Source organism: Ovis canadensis, chromosome X, assembly GCF_042477335.2.
Source record: "Ovis canadensis isolate MfBH-ARS-UI-01 breed Bighorn chromosome X, ARS-UI_OviCan_v2, whole genome shotgun sequence".
Lineage (NCBI taxonomy): Eukaryota > Metazoa > Chordata > Mammalia > Artiodactyla > Bovidae > Ovis > Ovis canadensis.
The window spans coordinates 127203918-127229133 of record NC_091727.1 but is presented as its reverse complement, the minus strand read 5'-3'; the positions used below and the strand labels follow the sequence as shown (position 1 = coordinate 127229133).

The window sequence follows — 25216 nt, the reverse complement described above, 5'->3', positions numbered from 1 at the left end:
ATACAGTTGGGAATAGGTGAAAGGTGGAAGGAAGGTCCTTACACTTGAATCAAATTTCACAGCAATTCCAACAGAGCTGTTGAACAAACTTTTCCTGAGCACAAGAATAGCTAGGCACAGAGCCAAGAAAAGAAGAGGCAATGATGGGAGCCAAAAAACAGGTGAGCTGGGACCTTTCCACACTCCTACACAAAACCTGGCCCTAGAGTGCGAGTCCCTGCATACACTGATAACTCCTTCCACTTCTTGATTTTCCAACCTTCCTAGATTCACAAACTATGTCCCTGGGGTCCATTCCTTGTGCCCTCATCACCTTAAGTCTCACTGTTCTCTCCTACCTTTAGACTCCTCTTCTAATTCATCCTGCATTCTAGAGGACTCGTCTACAAATTCTGTTTCCTTCCTAACATGAAAAACTATAATCAGATCCAATATTTCTCATGCAGCATTCTCAGAAGGTTCCCAAGCCAAAAGGCTACTTTCCATTTCCTTGAAGTTTTATGAGCTTAGAGCAAGGGGAGTGGTATGGCAAATGCTGAGTGTTTAAGTTGCTGACTGAAGACAGCTGCTGGGAATCCCCAAGTGCTGTGGCAAGGGGTGTGGCGGTGACAGCAACCGGTTTGAGAACAACCAAGTAAGACTTCTAGATCTACTGTTCACAGGCTCTTACCAATAATCTCTGTGCTTCTGCCGTTTAAAAACCTGGCTCGAAAGTTGTCCTCTCCCCAAAGCCTTCTTCTTGGCCACTCCTATACCCCATGTCATTACCATGCTCATGCAGAGTACTTTTCATGCGTCTAATTCACCTATAATCATCTATATATTGCTCTGCAAGCATGTTAAGTATCATATCTTAAACAACACTGTGAGCTCTGTGAGGATAGAATTATTCTTCTATTTCTCTAGTTTCCAACCACGGAACTCAGCGAAGTGTATATGCTAATAAGAAAAAAAAAAAAAAAAACAGGTTTCTTCCCCAGTGACATATAATTTCCACTCAGCTATTCAACACTAACATTTTTACAGGTGAGCAAGTTTGAAAGTATGGTACACTAACAGCTGTAGAAAATACACCCACACGTGATAGAAAAGATGCCACTTATGGTTGGACCAAACATAAAATATGCCCCACCCAACCAACTACATTATTACACCATACTTTTTCCTTTGGGCACTTTTCTTTCTACTACATAAGCTTGTGGCTCATTTTTGCTCTTAGCAACACTGTAACTACAGAAGCTCAACTCTAAATAAGTTCACTGTTGGGAATCTACTCTTCCCACCTACACAACCACTGGCTTCCCACACTGTCTCCAGTGTCCTCTGAGCAACTGCCCAATTACTGATTGTGGAAAGACAGCTTACACACTGAAGGTCCATTCTTGGCAGCCCCTGGGTTTTACTGCTGGTCCTCATGCACTTAGCTTAATTGATTCAGAACAGTATCAAAAAGACATTATTACACAAGTTGGGGGGGAAAAAAGACTATTTAAGAAAATTTAAATGTAAAAGCCCTGGTCATTGTGCTGCTTTAAAACAGGCAAGCATGTGCGACATGGAGAGAACAGAAAAACGCCTATTGAAACAGGGAACTCTGACGAATCTCATTGCACAAGTTTTAGTGTTTCACACACATACGTTCTCAAAAAGATGGTCTGTTAATGGGAAGCACAACTGACTCCAAAATTATAATAAACTGCAGTAATAGGATATAGTGTTTTAACACAATTGCAAAAAGTGTGCAGTCTTTTAAAGACAACAATGTGAATGTTAGTCTGTTTCTGAGAAACACATACTTAGAGAAAAAAACAATATATGCGTGGGCTAACAGAGCAGTTTTCTCTTTCTCAGTAGTGGTCTTTCTTCCCACTGGACTGAGAGGTCCTTCTTGGTTGCTATCAACTAACTGGGACCTGAATGTAGCACAAACACAATTCATAAGCACGAAAAATTATGAGCTAGGTTATCACTCCCTTTGGCCATATGGGGAAGAAGGTAAAATAAGCATCGAGTTTTCCTTTGTAACTAAATATACCTTGCCCTACATACACCTTCATGCATGGATGTAAAAATAATTTTGTAATTTATATTTCTATAGCCTACCATTTCAGTCACTGAAGGTTTTCACAGCATAAATGACAACTGGGGGCATGCCCTGCTTTCTTTTCTGTAAGATAGGACACCAGATTGCCTTCCAATGGAAATAGACCTTGTTGAAAAACAACCCATATAATACCTCCCAAAATGCTCAACAATTTTTCAGACTATTATTTTAAAAGAACTATACATTACGATCATTACACTAGCATAGATGAGGAAATCTGTAATGGCTTAGTAGCATCATCTAGGAGAAACACACATCTTCCAGCTATTCTGGTCAGTCTTCATCCAAAAGGGACTTAACAGAAATAGTCTGTGCTTAAAATGCTGATTTAATATCATTTTGACCTGAGCTGTATTATCAAATCATCCTTCTTACTAACATGTGATAGGATCATTACTGTTCTAATGAAACAAAGTGCCTACCTCTCACCTCCCTACAGCAACCCAATTCCTCCCAAGCACACCGACAAACAGTAATTTGACTACTGTGACAAGACAAGAAAAAGGTAATTGTTCAAACACCTGATGAGGGTATCTGAAAATCTGCATGTCCAAGAGTGGATTTTTTAAAAAATACATTTTGTTCACTGCAATGGGGGAAAACACACTTATTGATGTTTAATAGTAAAGTATTTTTTATGTGCTCTGGTTTATACAAAATGTAGTACTGCATTAACTTCAAAGGTGGTAAGAAGATTAAAATAAAAGTTCATGGGATGTGACATGCAACACAGTATTAAAGATATAAGACTGAACAATCCCAGTGCCTTAGCAGGATCCTTTTATGTTTCTTTGTTAATGAGGGAAATTCTTAAAATGCAATCCAGCAAGCATAAGTGTGAGCAAAAAGCTTTTAAAATCTTATGACAACATGTTATTTAGTGAGCTAATCATCAAAGCATTTTTTTTATGGGAACAGAAGGGGGCTTTAGTTAGTAAAATCAATAAAACTCACTTAAAGATATCATATCTGAGCTGCTTTTATTCCTAAAATGTGCTCCTCACATTTAACAATTTCTGGGAAAAAAACACCTAAAATCATACTGCACGTTTCCAGGTAAGGGTTTCCTCCCCTCAATCTCACCTCGGACTGAAACCATCCCAAGAACCTCAGACTCTTATTATGATCTTGGCAGCATTCAGTCTCTCTGGTGTAAGTTAGAAAGAGAGCACGATAAAGGATATTGGCATGAAAGCAGGAAGTTTTACATTGGAAGCTGACAGTGAAAGTGCCATTCCCTTACAGTTGCTCGAGTACTTTATTCAGGTCTTCGGCTGTCCGAACCAGCGGGGCTCAACGTGTGGTCCTGGGAACTGTAGCAGCAGCATCACCAGGGAGCTTGGTTGAAATGCAAATTCACGGCCCCACCCCAGACCGACTGAATCAGAAACTCTGGGAATGGGGCCCAGCAATTTGTGTTTTAACAAGCACTACAGGAGCTTATGAAGTAAAGTTTGAGAACCACACCTCCCCAAACTTTTCCATGTGCCTAAGAGTCACCTGGGGAGGCTTGTCAAAATGCAGATTCAGATTCGGCAGGTCTGAGCTGGGGTATGTGAGCCTACATTTTGAACAAGTTCCAGGTGATGTGTCTGCAGACCACACTGCAAGTGTTTCCCCAAACCGGCTGTTTACCAAAAATCACTCAGAAGGCTCATAAAATCCGAGTGCCCAGGAACCACCCCACACCAAATTAATCACAATCTCAGGAGAAAGGCCTAGTCGAATACAACATACTGGTCCTCTGCCTCAGCTGCATGTCAAAAAATCACCTGGAGAGATTCTAAAACTCCTGATGCCCAGGCCCTATCCAAGACCAATTAAATCAGAATCTCTGGGGTTGGGACTCAGGCATCTGTCTTTTTAGTAATTCTTCAGTGATTCCCATGTGCAGCCAAAGTTGGGAAGGACAGTTCTGGAGTAGAACTGGCTCAACACTTGGCACAGTGGATCCCTTATAACGTTCCCATCTAGAAATCCAAAGCTCTGTGAATCGTAAAATGCACCTAAAGTCATGTTTGCTTTAAATCATGTTTTGAACCTTAGTTCTGTGGGCACATGTGGCTGTACAACTGAGACCAAGGATTCAGTCATTCATTCCTCACTCTGAACACAAATGTTACCTGTCCTCCACTGAACAGATTTCCACTCTCCTCCCAAGCCCCGGCTACGGCTACTTCTTTGCAATGAGGTAGGTACTCAAGGAAACAGTAGCAACCGTGCTGTGTTGATACAGTTGAAACAGCAGATACAGTGAAGAATCTGTATCCATACAGCCTGTTCCTATAGTGACACCCTCCCTGCCAAACCTGAAACTGATAGATCATGGAGATTTCTAATAACCTACTGGAGTGGAAGCGTCACTGGAACTTCTCAGCCCGTAAAAGGCAGATTTCACCAGTGACCGACATTTTGGCAGAAAGGTCCTGGGAAGGGATTAAAACGGTGTGCTTTTCCATAGGACAATGTGCCACTGTCAAAAGCACGTCTTCCGGTGGACAGAGACAGGACCTAAACAGCACTGCTCATGACACCATGATACTAATAACTCTGGGGGGGAGCAATGTATCTATTTATGTCTTATGGCCCCCAACACCAAGCCACACTAACAAGTACACAATGCTATTAAATATGTAAAACAGAAAGAAAATGGGTGCTGGTTACTAAGGCACTGTCAAGTGATTCTAGTTATTTTACTCCCATGATCAAACCCTGCTTTGAAGAAGTTTTCCTAAATTCGTCCACAGTCCACCTCCAAAATGACTTTAAGATAAATGAAAATAAAGATGCACTCCTCTTTCCACTTAAGTGAGCTTCCATTCTCCCCTTGGTCATGTTCAGTGTCTCTTCTAAATTTGTTGTTTGGTGGAATACATGACACACACAGTCAAGGCCTGCTAAATGATAACAGTTATTATTCTTTCACCATTGTTGCAACATATCCACAGTGGTCAAAGGGTGTCTTATTTTTTCTGTTTAATTCCAAGAGAAATAAATCCAGTGGGTGGGGTATTAGAGAAATAATACTTAAATATGTGTATAAAGTAGCCACTCTTAAATGACACTTTCAAAAGCAGTTTCTGTATGAGCTGGTCAAGCTCACTTTCCTTTTAAAATTCTTCTTACAGTCATTCAGTTAACCCAAACTCACTTTAAAATGTGTGAAAATAGCACCTCCTGAAAGTGTGTTCGCATATGCTTTGGAGCAATGGAGCGTGAATAGTAAAATAGCCTTTGCCAAACTCATATAACTAAACAGGAGAGAATTTTTGCAGTTCCATGACTTTGCTGAGCCAACCTATGTATCATCCCCGGACTGGCTTTAATACACCATAGACATCCAAGAGAAGGCAGAAAAGTCACAAATAAGTGACTCAACCTAATAAATATTTCATAGACTTTTTTTTTTTTACATGGCAGTCTTTTTCAAAATGAATTCTACTTCCTAACCAAAAAGCAAATTGGCTAAGTACAGGTGTGGGTTTAGGATTTAAGCTTTTAGAATTGAAACTATGAAAGTTATCAAGATATGTAATTTGACAAAGTGTCAGTCTCTGCTCTTTCAAGCATTTCTTATGAACCAATGCCCAAAGAGGAACCAGGTCTGAAAGAAAATGCACAGACCACAGGAAAGTAGCAAAAATACAAAATGAAATACATTTCAAGTATCAAAGCCAAAGAAAAACAAAACGAATTTACAATTTCCAGGATACTTTATTGCAATTTTCACTTTACATATTAAATGAATATTTTTAGACTAGGCAGAGTGTTTATACTATCCAGTTGCAGTTAATCCCCTAATCTCACAAAATGAAAAGAAGCAGTTTTAAAAGAACATCAATTTAGGTACTTACGGTATGGGGACAAGGGGCACTTGTCTTAGCCAGAAAAAGGGTTGATGCTTTTCAGTGTAAGTTTCACTGAAATTTTTCTCTATTATTTTACCCATTGATGCTAAGTACTCATAAGAAAAACAATCACCCTCTTTGTCATTCTGCCCTTCCTTAGGCTTTACATTCCGTCTTGAGCATTTAACTCAAAAAGTCAGTTTACACTCAAGTGTACACATTAGAAAAACAACACATGCCCCATCTCCCACACATCCAAATGGACAGGGATTAGCATTAACCTGGCTTTTAGCTGTAACAGTTTTATTTTAAACAATTTCAACCACACACTTGAAGGGTAAAATAAAAGTACAAAACCGGAGGAAACCATAAAAATTCCTACACACTTACTGTTTAACTAGTTCCCGAATCGTCAAGCCTAACATGGGTTTCTTAAAAGTGAAATAGACACAAAAGCGAGTGCACGCGTAATGTACAAACTGACAGTGGCTCTATGGGGACAGCTCTCTTTGAATGAGCCATTACCCAGACGGTGGAATTAAAAAAAAAAAAAAACTCACTCTTTAAATGTGAGAGAGCCAGCGGTGCGCTTCACTAGAAACACATTTTAATGGGTAAGTTCGGATAAAAATAGGTACTAAGGGAACATGTGTCTTCCCTCCCCAGGACACAAGGAAACCCAAAGGAAAAAGATGGGTAAGCTCATAGGCTCCGGAGCTAAGTTCCATCACTGGCAGAACAGAAGTTGGATAGTTGCTATTTTTTACGCTGCAATGGGATAGTAACGCTCCATGTGCATGGTACGCGGGGCGGGAACACCGGCGGGACTTTCACTGGGGGTCAAGGAAACCCAATCCAGGAGAGGTCAACACCGTGAGGGATCCAGAGCTCCCAAACCCAGAGATGGGGAGCCGGGGTGGCGAAGGAGAGGGTCAAAACTCCTCGAAGTTACCTCAAAGAGAAAGCGAACACCTCTGGGAGTCAGCGAGCCATCTCTCGCAGCAGCACCCCTCTCCAAGTGTGGGGCGCTTGTCTCAGAGGGCAGAAAGTGCGGGGTGCCCGTACTCAGGGAGAGTGGCTCCAGGGACCCGGGGCAGCCAGAGGGGCAGGGGCAGCGGCCGGCGGGGAGGCGGACTCGTACTTTGCCTCAACTCTGAGCCCCATCCCGAGCGCAAGGGAGAGGGCGGCGGAGGGCACGGTACTCACTAGGGCTCGTTGGTGAACCGGGGGGTCCGGGGCTGCTGGTATCCGTACAGGTGACAGTAGAGCACATCGAAGCAAAAGCAGCACATCTCCGCTGACACCACCATCTTCCGGGAGCCGGGCGATGAGGACGAGGCGGCGGACGACAAGGAGGGCGAGGGAGAGGTGGCGGCGGCCGGGGTAGAAAGTAGGGTCCCCACTCCGCAGCTCGGAGGGGGCGACAGGGAGATCCCCCCGCCGCCGCCGCCGCAGCCCTGGGGGGGAGAGAGGGTACAGCCGCTGCCGCTACCTCCTCCGGCTAGACCTCCTAGCCCGTTGAGCCGCGTACCGGCGCCTCCTAGTCCCAGCTCCCCGGCTCGGCACTGGCTCTCTCCGCTGCAGTGGGAGGAGGAGGAGGCGCCACCACCGCCACCCGAGCCAGAGGGGGGCGAACTGGACAGTTTCTGCTTCTTCACCCCGCAGCAACCCGCCGCCATCTTGGAACAGTCTCCCCCACGCAGCGCTTCCGACCCATAAGTGAGGCGAGCTGGCGGCGGGGGCGAGCACGCTGCGGCCCCGGCCGCCGGGGGCGCGCCAGGGGCTCGCGGGCCACGCGCGCGCGCGCCGCTCCCTGGTCCGGCCGCCCGGCCACGCGGCCAGCCCGCGCGCGCCCCCGCCCCGGCGCGCGCCCCGCGCTTTCGCGGCTCGGCACCTCGCGCCTGTCCCGCCGGCCTCGCGCCTCCTCCTCCTCGGAGCCGAGCCTGAGCCTCGAGCCTCGCGGCCCTCCGAGGATGAGAGACGGGAAGCCCAGTAGGAAGGAAAGAGAAGAAAGCGGAGAATGGGAGCAAAGGGAGGAAGTGGGCACCCCGGAGACGGAGGAGCGAAAGGGAAACTAATGGGAAGGAAGCGGGGAGAAACAAGAAAGTCTGAAGTAAGTATCCAAGTCCCAAAGTACGACTCAGTGACGGGCACTGCACAGAGTGTTAGTGACACCTGAGCCAAATTAAGTGGAACCTGAGCCACCGGCCTCAAATACGCGAGGTTCTGAACTGCCGGAGTGTGATCAAGCAGGTGCTTGGAACTCCACACCTGAGATCGCCCCTTATGAATCAGTCAGGGAACGGGCCATACTGCAGTGACTCCATCTGAACACGCACATAATCTTTTTTCCAAGAATACGGTAAAAGAGACACACTCTGTCCTTATTGACAGACATTCCAGCCCAATCGACTCTATATATCCCCATGCGTGTTCCTCAACTTTCCTTCCTAGCCCCATAAAGACCTTTAAAAGCAAAAAATAAAATCCTAACCAACACCTCACTGATTCACAGATGTTCACTGTGGTCTGGAACTTGCACCGGTGGGTTATTGGGAGAGGGGATTGGCTTGGGAACAAAGCAGTTAGAAATATATCTGTAGTTAGCACAGATCTTACAGATAAACAGGGCGGGTAGTATACTTGGTCACAAGTTGAAAGATTTTGTTCAGGTATATAATTAGTTGCTAGTATTCTTTTAAAATTTTCTCAAAGAATGCTTGGATGGATGAGGAGGCGTTTGATTGAGTCACTCCCATTCTGGGCGCCCAAGACAATAATCAAATGTAAAATATTCATAGAAATGAAACCTCATAGAAACAGAAAGTCTAAGCTTATTGTGTTGTGTCTATGCCTTGCCAAAACATCTAGACAAAGCGATGTATCTACATATTTGGAGGCATCAGAGGATTGATCGATTTTGTCACCTTTGAGCTAAATATGTGATATCTTGCAGATAGGTGAGGGCTGTTCATTTCACTCCAGGGGAAAAATAAGTCAACAAATTTTGAGCCTCTCTGCCTAGTATGTTTATGACACTGTTGTTATTTAGTCACTAAGTGATGTCCAACTCTTCTGCAACCCCATGAACTGTAGTCCACCAGGCTCCTCTGTCCTTGGGATTTCCCAGGCAAGAATACTGGAATGGGTTGCCATTCCCTTCTCCAGGGGATCTTCCCGACTCAGGGATCAAACCCATGTCTCTTGTGTCTCCTGCATTGGCAGGCGGATTCTTTACCACTGAGCTACCAGGGGACTTGTGTTGAAATCCAGGAAGTATGCTTCCCCACTCTAAAAGTTTATGAATTGAGTCAGATTTGTGCACCTAATCAGATGAATAACTACTATTTATTGAGCACTTTTTGGGTGCCAAATACCATGCCTCATCTTACCCCTGCTGCTGCTGCTAAGTCACTTCAGTCGTGTCCGACTCTGTGCTACCCCATAGACGACAGCCCACCAGGCTCCCCCATCCCTGGGATTTTCCAGGCAAGAACACTGGAGTGGGCTGCTATTTCCTTCTCCAATACATGAAAGTGAAAAGTGAAAGTGAAGTCGCTCAGTCGTGTCCGACCCTCGGCGACCCCGTGGACTGCAGCCTTCCAGGCTCCTCCGCCCATGGGATTTTCCAGGCAAGAGTACTGGAGTGGGGTGCCATTGCCTTCTCTGTCATCTTACCCCATAACCCTACGAATAATATATTATGTCATTTGATTTTCACATGAGGTTGAAGAGGTTGCTCATTTACAGATGAGGAACTTGAACCTCAGTAGTAACTTGCCCAACATCATACAACCTATAAAGTGATGGATTTTAACGTGGGCATGTCTGACTCCAAAAACCATGTTGTTGTGCTACACTGCCTCTCAGTACTGCTGCTACTGCTGCTGCTGCTGCTAAGTCGCTTCAGTCGTGTCCGACTCTTCGCGACCCCATAGACGGCAACCTACCAGACTCCTCCGTCCATGGGATTTTCCAGGCAAGAGTACTGGAGTGGGGTGCCATCGCCTTCTCCGGCCTCTCAGTACTAGTGCAGTATAAAAGGCTAGAGATGGATAAAAGATGGTGACATTAAGCTACAGTAGGTGGACTGGAGGTTAAATAAAAACAAGAACATCATTTTTATGGAAAGATTAAAAAAGACTGAAATATGTTAAGAAGAAAAGATGAAGACGCTCCTAAAAGAGAGATTTTATGAAACAGACAGATCAATTGTCTAGGATAGTTAGACTCAACCTAAAGGCGAAAGAGGTGGTTTAACTGGTTTGTGATATGTGATCACATCCTCTCAAACCTCATCATTGCTGTTAGAACTATCCTCCTGTTGGAGGCAAAATAACAATTTGTTGTCAACCACTAGTGTAGTTTTTTTAAAAATGTATTAATTTGTCTGTGTTGCAGAAGAGAAAGCAGATTTTCTTTCTTTCTTTCTTTCTTTCTTTTTTTTTTTTTACTGCTTCACAACAACCAGTACCGTTAGAGTGTTTTGTTTTGTTCTTTACCCTTAACTATCAGAGCCTACCTTTTAATTTGTTTGAAACTAGGACAAATACAATATCAGACAATAGGTACCAATTTATTCACCACTCCACTAAGAAGTGGTCACTTCTAGAGTAGAAAAGCAGAGCCATTTAATGACATCACACAACAGTGTAGCACAGGAAGCAAAGCAGGATACCATGGATGGCTGCTTCTGCTGGGGGAATTCAGGAAAGCAGAATGTAATCTCCCAATTTAGAATCTGGCCAGTAGACAAGAGTCTAACACCCCTACTCTTGTGAAAATAGCAGGGAATCTTTAATAAGCACCAGTAGTCATGTCCTTAGTTCTGCATTTCATCTGAAAGACAAAGCTCTATCATGGTTATCGTCCAGGCTAGGGGACTGATGCAATGGGAAACCCTAAGACAAGGACATCCCAGTTGAGTTACAAAAATAGCTTTCCACCCAAGGATTTTAAATGCAAACCCCAAATCTTCCAAACATAAAGGAAATAGACAAACCCAAATACAATCCTTGTAGAAAAGACATAATTATCTGACCACTAGGTGTTACTATCTGAAGGACTTTGTTGAATTGGCTGGCTAAAAGGGGGGGAAAACGCTCCACCTTTTCTCTCTGTGCTAACTTCTCCTAATTCTGGCTTGTCTCCCATACTAACCATGAGCCTCAAGATGCTTTGCAAATCCCTTGGCAAGTGGTGGTGGTGGTGGTAATGCCTCCTTTTAGCCTTTGAGGAAATACTTCTGCACTTGTTTTCTTGCAAAGTCACCACCATAGAAATAAACATTTCATTCAAACACAAAACCCACAGATCTAATTCTGTGGGAAAAAAACTTTTTTTTACATCTGCACAAAGTGCATGCTGGATGAGGAAACTGACCTTGTTTAGGATTCTCTTGACTTGAAGTATAAAGGTCAAAGTATGATAAAGCACATGTTTCTACCCGCTGCTGATACTGGAATGAAGTGATAATATCCTCCAGAGGAAACGTTAAGGTGCCTTCTGCTTTTTGTAACTGACTGTCAAGCTGGGAGCAAAAGATTCCATGTTTCTTTTAAGTAAAAAAGAAGTAAATAGGCCATAGTTTCTTTGTTGACAAAGTATATTCATACTGTAAGGATTTCTGCTTCTGTATCTGCCTGTAAATTGCTATTAACTAACTCTTGTCAAACACTTTGTTACACAACTGTGACAAACTACTTGAACAAAGGTTATGCACATTAGTAACTGCAGTAAAACTGGAAATTGAATTATACCTAATAGTTGCTGATTATTTTATCATTACCTCAATTTATTCTCATGCTTACAGTAGCTATTCTTCATTTCAGAAAAAAAAGAATAATTGTGATTTGATGAGTAGTGAACACATAAAAATGTTGCAAAATTGTTTTCTTAGATTTCTGACAGTGTAGGTGACGTGAGGAATGTTCACATAGTTCAATGAAAAAACTTCCATTTATGCCCAAACAAGTGTTATTTTTATCCTCTGTCATCAAACTTTCTCAACTGTCATCCTTGAACAACTGCAGAATGTAGTATTATTAGCTACCACTTTGATCTAACCTTGTACACATATGACACATGGTTGTGGTGGCAGAGGTGGTGATCAGTTCCCTTTTATATTTGAATGAATATGTGAATAAATACTGAAATTCTTTACCTGCTTTTCAATTCAAATGGATAAATCAGCTTTTGTTTTCTTGATTACAAGTCAGATCCTTCCTTCCTGAAACCTGTCTTTATCTAATGAACACATTAATGAGACAAAGGACCATGGTCTACTTTTGACTGTTTTCTAGTTGTTTCATTTATATCTTCTCTTGTCAAGCAAGTTAATCAAATGTTGTTTCACTAGCTATTTCCTTGAGACAAAGTTATATCAACTCTTCAATAAGATTTAGGTATGTGAATATCTATACTGAATGTGGAAGAATTCACAAAACTAGCTAGTTGTGGGTTAGCAAGGAAAGTTTTTAGAGAATAGATGATCAAAATGAATGTTATTTTGGGCAGTTATGGGAGTTGTAATATATTGAGAAATATCAATAACCTCAGATATGCAGATGATACCACCCTTAGTGAAGAAGAACTAAAGAGCCTCTTTATGAAAATGAAAGAGGAGAGTGAAAAAGTTGGCTTAAAACTCAACATTCAGAAAATGAAGATCATGGCATCCAGTCCCATCACTTCATGGCAAATAGATGGGGAAACAGTGGAAACAGTGGGAGCCTTTATTTTGGGGGTTCAAAAATCACTGCAGATGGTGACTGCAGCCATGAAATTAAAAGACCCTTACACCTTGGAAGAAAAGTTATGACCAACCCAGGCAGCATATTAAAAAGCAGAGACATTACTTTGCCAACAAAAGTCTGTCTGGTTAAGGCTATGGTTTTTCCAGTAGTCATGTATGCATGTGAGAGTTGGACTGTGAAGAAAGCTGAGCACCAAAGAAATGATGCTTTTGAACTGTGGTGTTGGAGAAGACTTGAGAGTCCCTTGGACTGCAAGGAGATCCAACCAGTCCATCTTAAAGGAGATCAGTCCTGAGTGTTCATTGGAAGGACTGATGTTGAAGCTGAAACTCCAATACTTTGGCCACCTGATGTGAAGAGCTGACTCATTTGAAAAGACCCTGATGCTGGGAAACATTGAAGGTGGGAGGAGAAAGGGACAACAGAGGATGAGATTGCTGGATGGCATCACTGACTCAATGGACATGAGTTTGAGTAAACTCCGCGAGTTGGTGATGGACAGGGAGGCCTGGTGTGCTGCAGTTCATGGGGTTGCAAAGAGTCGGACACGACTGAGCGACTGAACTGAATTGAACTGAACTGAACAGGAGTTGTGAGCAACCAAAATGCAAAGGTGTTTAGTTTGGAGAATCTTTACTTGACTTTTTCACTCTTCTTTTTTCCTTAAAGACTTCATCTACTATCCTCTATGCATTTAGTGGGGTGAAAAAATGTATATACTGCAAGTATGCCCCACCTCCAAATTTAATTTAAACATACAGTTGTTTCCCTATAATTAATCTCATCATGTTCTGGAGCACCTACTCCAGTTGCCTGGAGGCACAGGTTGGGCACAGGTTGGATAGATTAAGGTTGTCAATTAAAATGTAAAACTGTGTTCTGAATTAAAGCTTTCTTTTGTGCAAACATTTGATTTAAAGTTCATGGCAGGGAGTGAGTCCCATAATCTCTGCTGGATCCTAGTTGAAGTCTAGCTCATTTTGCCTCACTCTCTTCACTGTTTAAATGTCCATAATTTATGGATTAGTCTCTCACTATTGGCAATGCACAGTGATTTGGTCAGGAAACTCATTGGTCTGTTCACTCATGCCACAGCGACTGCCTAGCAACTATGCTGCCTCTTAATTCTCAGCTGCCTTCAGCATCCTCCACAGGTCCCCACAAGGAATTCTGGATTTCTTCCACACCACTTGACAGGCTTCTCTCTAACTAACCCCCTCCCCATGTTGCCACTTCTACTGCAGATGATTCGTGATGGCTTATGACTTTTCTAAGGGGCTTGAAATTTCCCATGCTTCGCTTGCTCTGAGTCCCCCAAATATCTCTGATTCTTCTTTCTTTTTTTATATTAAGGTATAATTCACAAAGCATTCAGTCGACTCATTTAAATTCAATGGTTTTTCATATATTCATGGAGTTGTGCAAGCAGCCACATAATTTTGGAATACTTTTCTAATCCCCATACCCATTAGCATTCATTCTCTATTCTCTCCACTGCCACCCACCCCCAAGCCTCTGTCAAGCAAAACCTATTTTTTGTTTCTATAGATTTGCCTGTTCTGGACATTTCATATAAATGGAATCATACAATATTTGTCCTTTTGTGTTTGTCTTATTTCACTTAACATCATGTTTTCAAGGTTCCTCCATGCTGTAGCATCTATCAGTACTTTATTCTTTTTTATGGCAGAATAACATTCCATTATATGGCTATACTATAGTTTATCCATTCATCACTTGATTGACATTTGGGTTGTTTCCACTTTTTGATTATTATAAATAATGCTGCAATGAATATTCATGTACAAGCTTTTATGTGGATGTATGTTTTCATTTGGGGGTATATAGCTAGTGATGGAATTATATGCTATATACCATATGGTAATTCCATATGTAACCTTTTGAGGAATGGCCAGACTGTTTTCCAAACTGGCTGCACCATTTTCAAATTCCATCTGCAATATGTGAGAATTCCTATTTTTCCACATTCTTTAATGCTTGTTTTTTTGTTTTTGTTTTGTTTTTTTTTACTTAATGACCTTTTATTTAAAATAATAATTTCAATGTTCAGTTCAGTTCAGTCGCTCAGTCGTGTCTGACTCTTTGCGACCCCATGAATTGCAGCACGCCAGGCCTCCCTGTCCATCACCAACTCCCGGAGTTCATTCAGACTCGCGTCCATTGAGTCAGTGATGCTATCCAGCCATCTCATCCTCTGTCGTCCCCTTCTCCTGCCTCCAATCCCTCCCAGCATCAAAGTCTTTCCCAATGAGTCAGCTCTTCGCATGAGGTGGCCAAAGTACTGGAGTTTCAGCTTTAGCATCATTCCTTCCAAAGAAATCTTCAGAATGGACTGGTTGGATCTCCATGCAGTCCAAGGGACTCTCAAGAGTCTTCTCCAACACCACAGTTCAAAAGAAACAATTCTTTGGCGCTCAGCCTTCTTCGCAGTCCAACTCTCACATCCATACATGACCACTGGAAAAACCATAGCCTTGACTAGACGGACCTTAGTTGGCAAAGTAATGTCTCTGCTTTTGAGTATACTATCTAGGTTGCTCATAACTTTTCTTCCAAGGAGTAAGCGTCTTTTAATTTCATGGCTGCAATCACCATCTGCAGTGATTTTGGAGCCCCCCAAAATAAAGCCTGACACTGTTTCCACTGTTTCCCCATCTATTTCGCATGAAGTGATGGGACCAGATGCCATGATCTTCGTTTTCTGAATGTTGAGGTTTAAGCCAACTTTTTCACTCTCCTCTTTCACTTTCATCAAGAGGCTTTTTAGTTCCTCTTCACTCTCTGCCATAAAGGTGGTGTCATCTGCATATCTGAGGTTATTGATATTTCTCCCAGCAATCTTGATTCCAGCTTGTGTTTCTTCCAATGTAATCAATACAAAAATTCATGTATTCTTATACACTTTTTTATTTTAAAAAATTATTATTGTAGCCATGCTAGTGGGTGAGAGGTAGTATTTTATTGTAGTTTTCATTTGCACTTCTCTAAGGACTAACCAGAGAAGGCAATGGCACCCCATACCAGTACTCTTGCCTGGAAAATCCCATGGATGGAGGAGCCTGGTAGGCTGCGGTCCATGGGGTCGCTAAGAGTTGGACATGACTGAGCGACTTCCCTTTCAGTTTTCACTTTCATGCATTGGAGAAGGAAATGGCAACCCACTCCAGTGTTCTTGCCTGAAGAATCCCAGGGCCGGGGGAGCCTGGTAGGCTGCCGTCTATGGGGTCACACAGAGTTGGACATGACTGAAGCGACTTAGTAGCAGCAGCAGCAGTAAGGACTAACGTGTGCTTATCACCCATTTGTATATCTTTTTTAGAGAAATGTTTATTCAAATCCTCTACTCATATTTATTTACTTAATTTATTTTTGGCCACACTACGCAGCTTTGGGGACCTCAGTTCCCTGACCAGGGATCAAACCTGTGCCCCCTGCAATGGGAGCATATAGTTCTAACCACTGGACCACTAGGAAGTTCCCCAGCCCATTTTTTTCTATTTAATATATTTAACCTAACTTGTATTTATTTACTTTTTAAATTAAAATTTATTTATTTTTTAATTGAATGTTAATTGCTTTACAGAATTTTGTTGTTTTCTGTCAAACCTCAACATGAATCAGCCGTAAGTATTCATATATCCCCTCCCTTTTGAACCTCCCTCCCATCTCCCTCCCCATCCCACCCCTCTAGGTTGATATAGAACCCTTGTTTGAGTTCCCTGAGACATACAGCAAATTCCCATTGGCCATCTATTTTACACGTGGTAATGTAAGTTTTCATGTTACCTTTTCCATCTATGTCACCCTCTCCTCCCCTCTCCCTGTGTCCATAAGTCTATTCTCTGTCTGTTTCTCCATCGCTGCCCTGCAGATAAATTCTTTGGTACCATCTTTCTAGATTCCATATATGTGCGTTAGTATATGATATTTATATTTCTCTTTCTGACTTACTTCACTCTGTATAATAGGCTCTAGGTTCATCCACCTCATTAGACTCAAATGTGTTCCTTTTTATGGCTGAGTAGTATTCCCTCATGTATATGTACCACAGCTTCTTTATCCATTCATCTGTCGATGGACATCTAGGTTACTTCCATGTTCTAGCTATTATAAATAGTGCTGCAATGAACAATGGGATACATGTGTCTATTTCAATTTTGGTTTCCTCAGAGTATATGCCTAGGAGTGTGATTGCTGAGTCATATGGTGCTTTTATTGCTAGCTTTTTAAGGAATCTCCATACCGTCTTCCATAGTGGCTGTATCAATTTACATTCCCACCAACAGTGCAAGAGGGTTCCCTTTTCTCCACACCCTCTCCAGCATTTATTGTTGTAGACTTTTTGATGTTCGCCATTCTGACTGGTGTAAGGTGATATCTCATTGTGGTTTTGATTTGCATTTCTCTGATAATGAGTGATGTTGAGCATCTTTTCATGTGTTTGTTAGCCATCTGTATGTCTTCTTTGGAGAAATGTCTGTTTAGGTCTTCTCCCCACTTTTTGATTGGGTTGTTTATTTTTCTGGCATTGAGTTGTATGAGCTGCTTGTATATTTTAGAAATTAATCCTTTGTCAGTTGTTTCATTTGCTATTATTCTCTCCCATTCTGAGGGTTGTCTTTTCACCTTGTTTATAGCTTCTTTTGCTGTGCAGAAGCTTTTAAGTTTAATTAGGTCCCACTTGTTTACTTTTGTTTTTATTTCCATTACCCTAGGAGGTGGGTCGTAGAGGATCTTTCCTCTGCCCATTTTCAAATTGAGTTATTTGTCTTATTATTAGGTTGTAATAATTTTTTATACATTTGAGATATCAGAATATATAATTTTCAAATATTTTCCTTCACTCTGTGTGGTTTTTTTTTCACTTTCTCAGTGGTGTCCAATTTATTTGTGGCTTATACTTTTGATATTATATCTAAGAAAGCATTTCCAAATACAAAGTCATGAAGATTTACATCTATGTTTACTTTTAAAAGTTTCATAGTTTTAGTTCTTATATTTCATCTTTGATTCATTATGATTTAATTTTTGTATATAGTGTGAGGAAGGGGTCCAAGTTAATTCTTTTGCATACAGATATCTAGTTGTCCCAGCCAATATTTGTTGAAGAGAGTCTTTGTTCTCCATTGAAAACAATCAAAAATAATATATAAGGTTTATTTCTGGGCCCTCAGTATTCTGTTCCACTGATGTACATGCCTGTCCTTGGGTCAGCACTACACTGTCTTAATTACTGTAGCTTTGTGGAAAGTTTTGAAAAGAGGAGCTGTGGATCTTCTAAATTTGTTATTCTTTTTCAAGATTATTTTGGTTCTTCTGGGACCCTTGCATTTCCATATTAATTTTGTGATCATCTTGTCAATTTCTGAAATGCAGCCAATTGGGATTTTGATAGGCATTGCATTGAATGTAGATCACTTTGAGGTGTATTGACATCTTAACAATATTTGGTCTTCCAATCCATCAACATGGGATTTCTCTCCATTTATTAAGATCTGCTTTAATTTCCTTCAGCAATGCTTTGTAGTTTTCAGAGTATAATGTTGCATTTCTATTGTTAACTGTATTTCTAAGTATTTTATGCTTTTGAGTTATTGTGGTTGGAATTGTTTTATTAATTTTAGTTTTTGAACTGTACACTGTATAGAAATATAACTGACTTTTATATATAGCTCTTGTCTCCTAAAACCTAGCAGAACTGTTTATAGTAATATTTTAATTTGATTTCTTAGTGTTTTCTGTATATAAGATCAAGTCATCTGCAAATAGATATTTTTACATCTTCCTTTCCAGTCTAGATGCCTTTTATTTCTTTTTCTTGCCTAATTGTTCTGGCTAAAACCTCCAGGACAATGTTAAATGAAACTGGCAAGAGAAGACATACCTGTCTTGTTCCTGACCATTGCTGTTGGTGATCAGTCACTAAGTCCTATCCGACTCTCTGCGAGCCCACAGACTGCAGCAGGCCAGGCTTCCCTGTCCTTCACTATCTCCTGGAGTTAGCTCAAACACATATCCATCAGTGCTTGTCGGTTTTGCTGTTTTTCTCAAACCAACTTTTGTTTCTTTGATTTCCTCTATTGCTTTTCTACTTTCCAATTTATCTATCTCTGTTCTAATTTTTACTATTTCCTTCCCTATGTTTGCCTTGTGTGTACTTTACCTTTTATTCTAGTTTCTTCAGGTGAGAGGCTAGGGTATTGATTTGAGATATTTCTGCTTTTTAAGTAAAGGTCTTACAGCTATAAATTTCCCCCTAAGCACTGCTTTAGCTATATCCCATAATCTTTGGCATATTGTAGTTTTGCTTTTTTTTTTAATCTCAAACTATTTTCAAATTTCTTTTGTGATTTTTTCTTTGACACAGTATTTATTTAGGAGTGTTTTATTTAATTTCCACTTATTTGTGAATTTCTCAAATTTCTGTTATTTAGTTCCAATTTTATTCCTTTGTGGTAGAGACTATCGTAAGATTTCAACCATTTTAAATGCTTCAAAGATTATTTTATGGCCTGGCATATAGTCTTTTCTGGAGAATATTCCATGTTCACTTGAGAAGATTATATATTCTGCTGTTACTGGGTAGAATGCTCTATAGATGCATGTTTAGGTTTAGTTGGTGTATAGTGTTGTCCAAGTCTTCTATTTGCTTATTAAAAAACAAGAGTGGCTCACATATAACCATAAAAAAGATTTTTGGCTTTTATTCAAAGAGCCAAATGGGGAGTCATTGAAGGGTTCAGTAAGATAAATTTTGCTGCTATGTGGAGAATTGTACTTGAAGAGAATAGAGAGGAGGAAATGAGACCAGGCAAGAAACTTCCACAATCCAGGGTAGGCCTGGACATAGGTGGTGGCAGTTTTTATGAAATGAATGGATATATTCTACATAAATTTTGGAGATAAATTCAAGAAGACTTACTGATAGATATGTTGTTGAGGTGAGGAAAAAGAAGCAATTAAGAATAATGCCTAGAATTTTTCTTTAAGTAACTGGATAAACAGTGGTGACTGAGATGGAGAAGATAGGAACATGAGCTATTTGGGAAAAATAGCAAAAGTTCTTGACATAATAAGTTTAAGGTGTCTGCCAGATATCCAAATGAAGATGTCAAGTAGGTAGTCAAATATACATGTTATATACTCAGAGTACAGTATTGAAATAAACTTGAGAGTTATCAGCATATTTGTGGTATTTGAAGCCATAATCTGGATAAGATAACATAGAAAAAGAATACAGTGGCCCTCTGTATCCATGGCTTTTGCATCTGCAGATTCAACCAACCTCAGTTTTTGATCTTCAACTGGTTGAATCCACAGATGTGAAACCCTAGGATAAGGAGGACTGGCTATATTCCTGTCCTATGCCATTTTATGTAAGACTTGCACATTTGCAGATTTTGGTATGTGTGGGGGCCTTCTGGAACCAATCCACTCTGGATATCAAGGGTTGAATGTATAAAGAAAAAAGAGAAGAAAACCCAGCAGTGAGTCCTGAGGTACCACAATGTCAGGAGAAATCTGCAAAGGAGACTAAAGAAGAGCATCCAGTGAGGCAGGGGGAAAATCAGCAGTGTCATGTCACAATACCCAAAGAAGAAAATGTTTTAACTTGGAGGGAAAAGTGAACAATGTCAAATGTTGCAGAGAGTTCAAGTAAGATAAGGATAAAATTTCTATTGTATTTGGCAAGATGGAGGTGGCTTGTTGCAATAACAGCAGTGGTTTCATTGGAGTGGAGAGGCCTAAAGCCAGATTAGAATGGGTTGAAAAGTGAATAGGGAGGCAAGGAACTCCTCATAGTGTGTATACAGATAACTCTGTTGAAACGTTTGGCTCTGAAGTGCAGAGAAATGAGGGAATAGCTAGAGAGGAATATTGGGTTGAAAGAGGGCTTTTCTTTAATTATGGATAGTTTCTAGAGTTCTTATAAGTAGTTGTTATTATCATTATAAGCATTATTTCTCTGATGGTCATCATTACAAATTCTTCAGTGAAGTATACCTACAAGTAATTTTTGGACTGATGATTTAGTTCTGAAACACTTCTGTTCTGAATAGCACAAGTACTGAGATCTCAAAGCATTAATTATTATTTTATTCTAGTTTCATAAATAGGGAGATGGATAAGATCGAATCAGCCAGGAAAGAAGGGGGATTGAGCTGTATGAAAACGATGAACCCCGGAAGAAGGCAGGCAGTAAAATGCTTGGATTTGGGGAGTGGTTGAAGTGTGATGGGGTAAGAGAAGTAGACAGTTGAGAGGCAAAGAGGAAGGATATACATTTTATAAACCAGCTTGAGGATTCCATTGAAAATGTTGATAGCATGATGTTTTTACTGCTTCAGCGAAATTTTGCTCTTCAGAATCACAACAGGGCCTAGTGATTGCTTTGGGCATAGCTTGTCTACTAGGACTGTAGTAAACATCTACTCTCAGGACTTTAGCACAAGTAGCTGTTCATTCATTGTACAGTTTTGAGCAAGTTACTTAACTTCACTTTCCTTCTCTCTTAAATTGTGTATTAGTAGAAATACCAATAACCTCAGATATGCAGATGATACCACCCTTATGGCACAAAGTGAAGAGGAACTAAAAAGCCTCTTGATGAAAGTGAAAGAGGAGAGTGAAAAAGTTGGCTTAATGCTCAACATTCAGAAAACTAAGATCATGGCATCTGGTCTCATCACTTCATGGGAAATAGATGGGGAAGCATGGAAACAGTGTCAGACTTTATTTTGGGGGGCTCCAAAATCACTGCAGATGGTGATTGCAGCCATGAAATTAAAAGACGCTTACTCCTTGGAAGGAAAGTTATGGCCAACCTAGATAACATATTCAAAAGCAGAGACATTACTTTGCCAACTAAGGTCCGTCTAGTCAAGGCTATGGCTTTTCCAGTGGTCATGTATGGATGTGAGACTTGGACTGTGAAGAAAGCTGAGTGCCGAAGAATTGTTTCTTTTGAACTGTGGTGTTGGAGAAGACTCTTGAGAGTCCCTTGGACTGCAAGGAGATCCAACCAGTCCATTCTAAAGGAGATCAGTCATGAGTGTTCATTGGAAGGGCTGATGCTAAAGCTGAAATTCCAAGACTCAGGCCACCTCATGTGAAGAGTTGATTCATTGGGAAAGACTGTGATGCTGGGAGGGATTGGAGGCAGGAGGAGAAGGGGACGACAGAGGATGAGATGGCTAGATGGTATTACCAATTCGATGCACATGAGTTTGAGGGAACTCTGGGAGATGGTGATGGACAGGGAGGCCTGGCGTGCTGCGATTCATCGGGTCACAAAGAGTCGGAAACAACTGAGTGACTGAACTGAACTGAACTGAACTGAAGGTATTTCATAGACTTGTTGTAAGGATTAAATTTTTAAAATGTGTGTAAAGTGCTTAGCATAGTGCCTATATTAGTTAGGGTAGACAAGCACTTGTTGAGCATTTACTATGTAATAGGGATGTAGAAATGAGTAAGGTGTTTCTAATCCTGTGAGGTCTTATAATCCAAAGTAGAGTCAGAGAAAGACTTCTAAACAGATATGTAAAAGTACTCCACCTCATTCCAGCAACCCACTTACATGGCTACATGTGACATATTTTCTTCATTTACAACTGTTTCACATATGAAACCCTTAACCTTAAAATTCCACACTAACCAAAAACTCCTATGTATTCACCTCCAACTAACTCCCTTACTCCCGTTAAATAGCTCTGTGATCTCGTGTCTTTGTGACCTCAGGTCTCTAGACCCATCCATATTCTCCAATCTTCCTGCTATACCCTCCTTTACCACATCCACTTCACCCCTTTTGCTGCCCATACTTTCAAGCTTCCTCAATTCCCTCCTACTTATTACCTTCAACCACATCTGCTCTGCCAACCTCTAATCTTGGATGAACTTTGTCATATGTTTTCTTTCCTTCTACTTTCTTTGTGTTTATCTTGTTGTTCTTTTTCTAGATTTTTCAAATGAATGTCTAGTTTTTTTGTTTTCAGGTTTTTTTTCTTTTCAAATATAAACATTTCAGGCTATAGCTTTCCCTGTAAGTATTGCTTTGATTGCATCCCACAAACTTTGATAGGTAGTATTTTCATTTTAGTTGAAATCAAAGTATTTTACAATTTTCAATATTATCTCTTCTTTGACCCATGGTTTATTTAAAAGTATGTTTTATAATTTTCAAAACATGTGTGGTTTTTCTATTTATTATTTTGTTGTTGATTTCTGGCTTAATTGCCCTTATGATCATTGAATGTCATTTGTATTATTTTAATCCTTTGTTTTGTGACCCAGTACATGATCAATTTTGGTGCGTCTTCTATGTGCTTGAAGAGAATGTGTATTCTGAAATTGTTAGGTTCAGTGTTCTATGCATTATTGGGTTAATTTTGTTCATTGTGCTATTAAAATCTTCTGGATATTTACTGATTTTTTGTTCTATTTGTTCTATACTAAGAGAGTTGTGTGAAAAGTTATGACTGTGAACTTGTCTATTTTTTTATACTATTATTGATTTTTACTTTATTTTAAGGCTATTGTTGCTGCTAAGTCGCTTCAGTCGTGTCCGACTCTGTGCGACCCCATAGACGGCAGCCCACCAGGCTCCCCTGTCCCCGGGATTCTCCAGGCAAGAACACTGGAGTGGGTTGCGATTTCCTTCTCCAATGTGTGAAAGTGAAAAGTGAAAGTGAAGTCACTCAGTCGTGTCTGACTCTTAGCGACCCCATGGACTGCAGCCTACCAGGCTTCTCCATCCATGGGATTTTCCAGGCAAGAGTACTGGAGTGGGGTGCCATTGCCTTCTCTGAAGGCTATTGTTAGGTTCATTTAAATTTAACATTTATATATCTTCCCCTTGGATTGTATTTTTTATAAAAATGACCCTCTAAATCTGTAGTAGTGCTTTCTTGCCTTAAAATCTATTTCGCCTGATACTGATACTGATACAGCAGTACCAGCTTTTTGGGGGTTAGTATTTGGAGAAGGAAATGGCAGCCCACTCTAGTGTTCTTGCCTGCAGAATCCCAGGGACGGCAGAGCCTGGTGGGCTGCCGTCTATAAGGTCGAACAGAGTCAGACACGACTGAAGTGACTTAGCAGCAGCAGCAGCAGCAGCAGCAGCATTTGTGTGAAATGTCTTTCCATCCTTTTACTGTCAGTCTTTCTATATCTTTATGTTTTAATGTAACTCTTATAAAAAGTATATGGTTGGATTTTTAAAATTTAGTCCCTTTTAAACACAAGCATTTAGTTCATTGTATTTACATAAAACTACTTATATATTTTATTCCAAATCTATCTTATTTGAACTTCCTATTTATCTTATGCACGGTGTCCTGTTTTGTTGTGTGCTTAATGATTTTTAATTACAATTTCCTCATTTCTTTGGAAAATCATCTGTGGGAGTATTTTGAAGTTTGGGATGAGGATGAGTTCCTGCAAAGAGGATTTGCATTCTGCCAGGTACTTGGTGGCACTACCAGTCTGGACCTACTTTAAACTAAATTCAGAGCTTGAGGTATTTTGCAGCACCTGGGTAATGTGAATTTAGGCTGCAAATCTTTATTAGACAAGATTGTGCTTACAGCCTCTCCACTTAATGCCAAGGCTGCTTTCCTCAAAGTCCCCTTATGTGTGTGTTTATTTGTGTGTGTTGGGGGCGGGCAGCTTATTTCTGGTTCACTTGTACACTGATGCTTTAGCTCCTTGTCATTCCAATTTTATCTGGCAAGGAACCTCATTACATGTCCCACCTTGGGTAGGCTTTTGACTTTGTGTTTTTAATATCATTTATGACTTGTTCCCTGAAGTTTAAGTTCAGTGAATGTTCTCAAAGAAGAAACTTTATCAGTCTGCAATTCTTTCAACCCATTATTATACTCTTCCAATTCCCCCACCCCATGCCCTTTATCCTTTACTCATTCCATAAGGACAAGACATTCTACTTCACTACAAAAAAAAAAAAAAAAGATTTTCAAAAGGAAATTCCCTCAACCCTCCTTCATTCCATTTGTAAGTGTTCTCTCTATTTTCCCATCCTTTCCTGCTTCCTTTCTCTCTCTTGGAAGAAGGAGTGTTCTTTCCTTTCTCCTTTCCAGGTCCTATGGTCTAGAATAGTGGTACCCAAAGTAAGTACTGGACCCAAAGAAGGTGGTAGACCCCTTCCAATCCTCAAACTGTTTGATATTGATCTACAACTACATAAGCATTGAAATTAAGAGTAAGAATTTAGAAACATTTTTTAGCAATTTGATAAAGTAATTGTATATTCATTTGATCTAATAATGAGAAATTGGGGCTTATATTTTGAGTATCTGTGTTTTTCAGTGCATCTTTCTAGTAAATCATTTGTATTATATCTTACAAAAGTACCAATATGCGACATATTGGAAGTTTAAAAAACTGGTCCTCCACCACAGAGAATTTGAAATGTAGTAGGCTAAAACCTATCTTGAAAAGTATTGGGCTAGAACTTATCTTCCCCT

The 25216-nt window shown here is 40.6% G+C and overlaps 2 protein-coding genes across 5 annotated transcripts in view; one reads left to right on the top strand and one right to left on the bottom strand.

Annotated features, from left to right (window-relative positions):
* Positions 1-7803, bottom strand: part of AMMECR1 (AMMECR nuclear protein 1) — a 115296-nt gene extending 107493 nt beyond the window's left edge. For 2 of the 4 annotated variants that reach the window (XM_070290924.1, XM_070290925.1), the window contains exon 1: positions 7159-7802. In XM_070290924.1, coding sequence (XP_070147025.1) covers positions 7159-7631 — 473 coding nt within the window. In that variant the 5' untranslated portion in view covers positions 7632-7802. Of the gene's footprint in view, positions 1-7158 lie in introns of all 4 variants that reach the window. The other 2 variants (XR_011446226.1, XM_070290926.1) reach the window with 2 other exon arrangements.
* TMEM164 (transmembrane protein 164) overlaps positions 1-25216 on the top strand; it is a 386200-nt gene that overhangs the window by 304417 nt on the left and 56567 nt on the right. The window contains exon 8 of the mRNA XM_070290931.1: positions 16312-16351. The gene's annotated coding sequence lies outside the window, so the exon portion shown is untranslated. The remainder of the gene's footprint in view (positions 1-16311; positions 16352-25216) is intronic.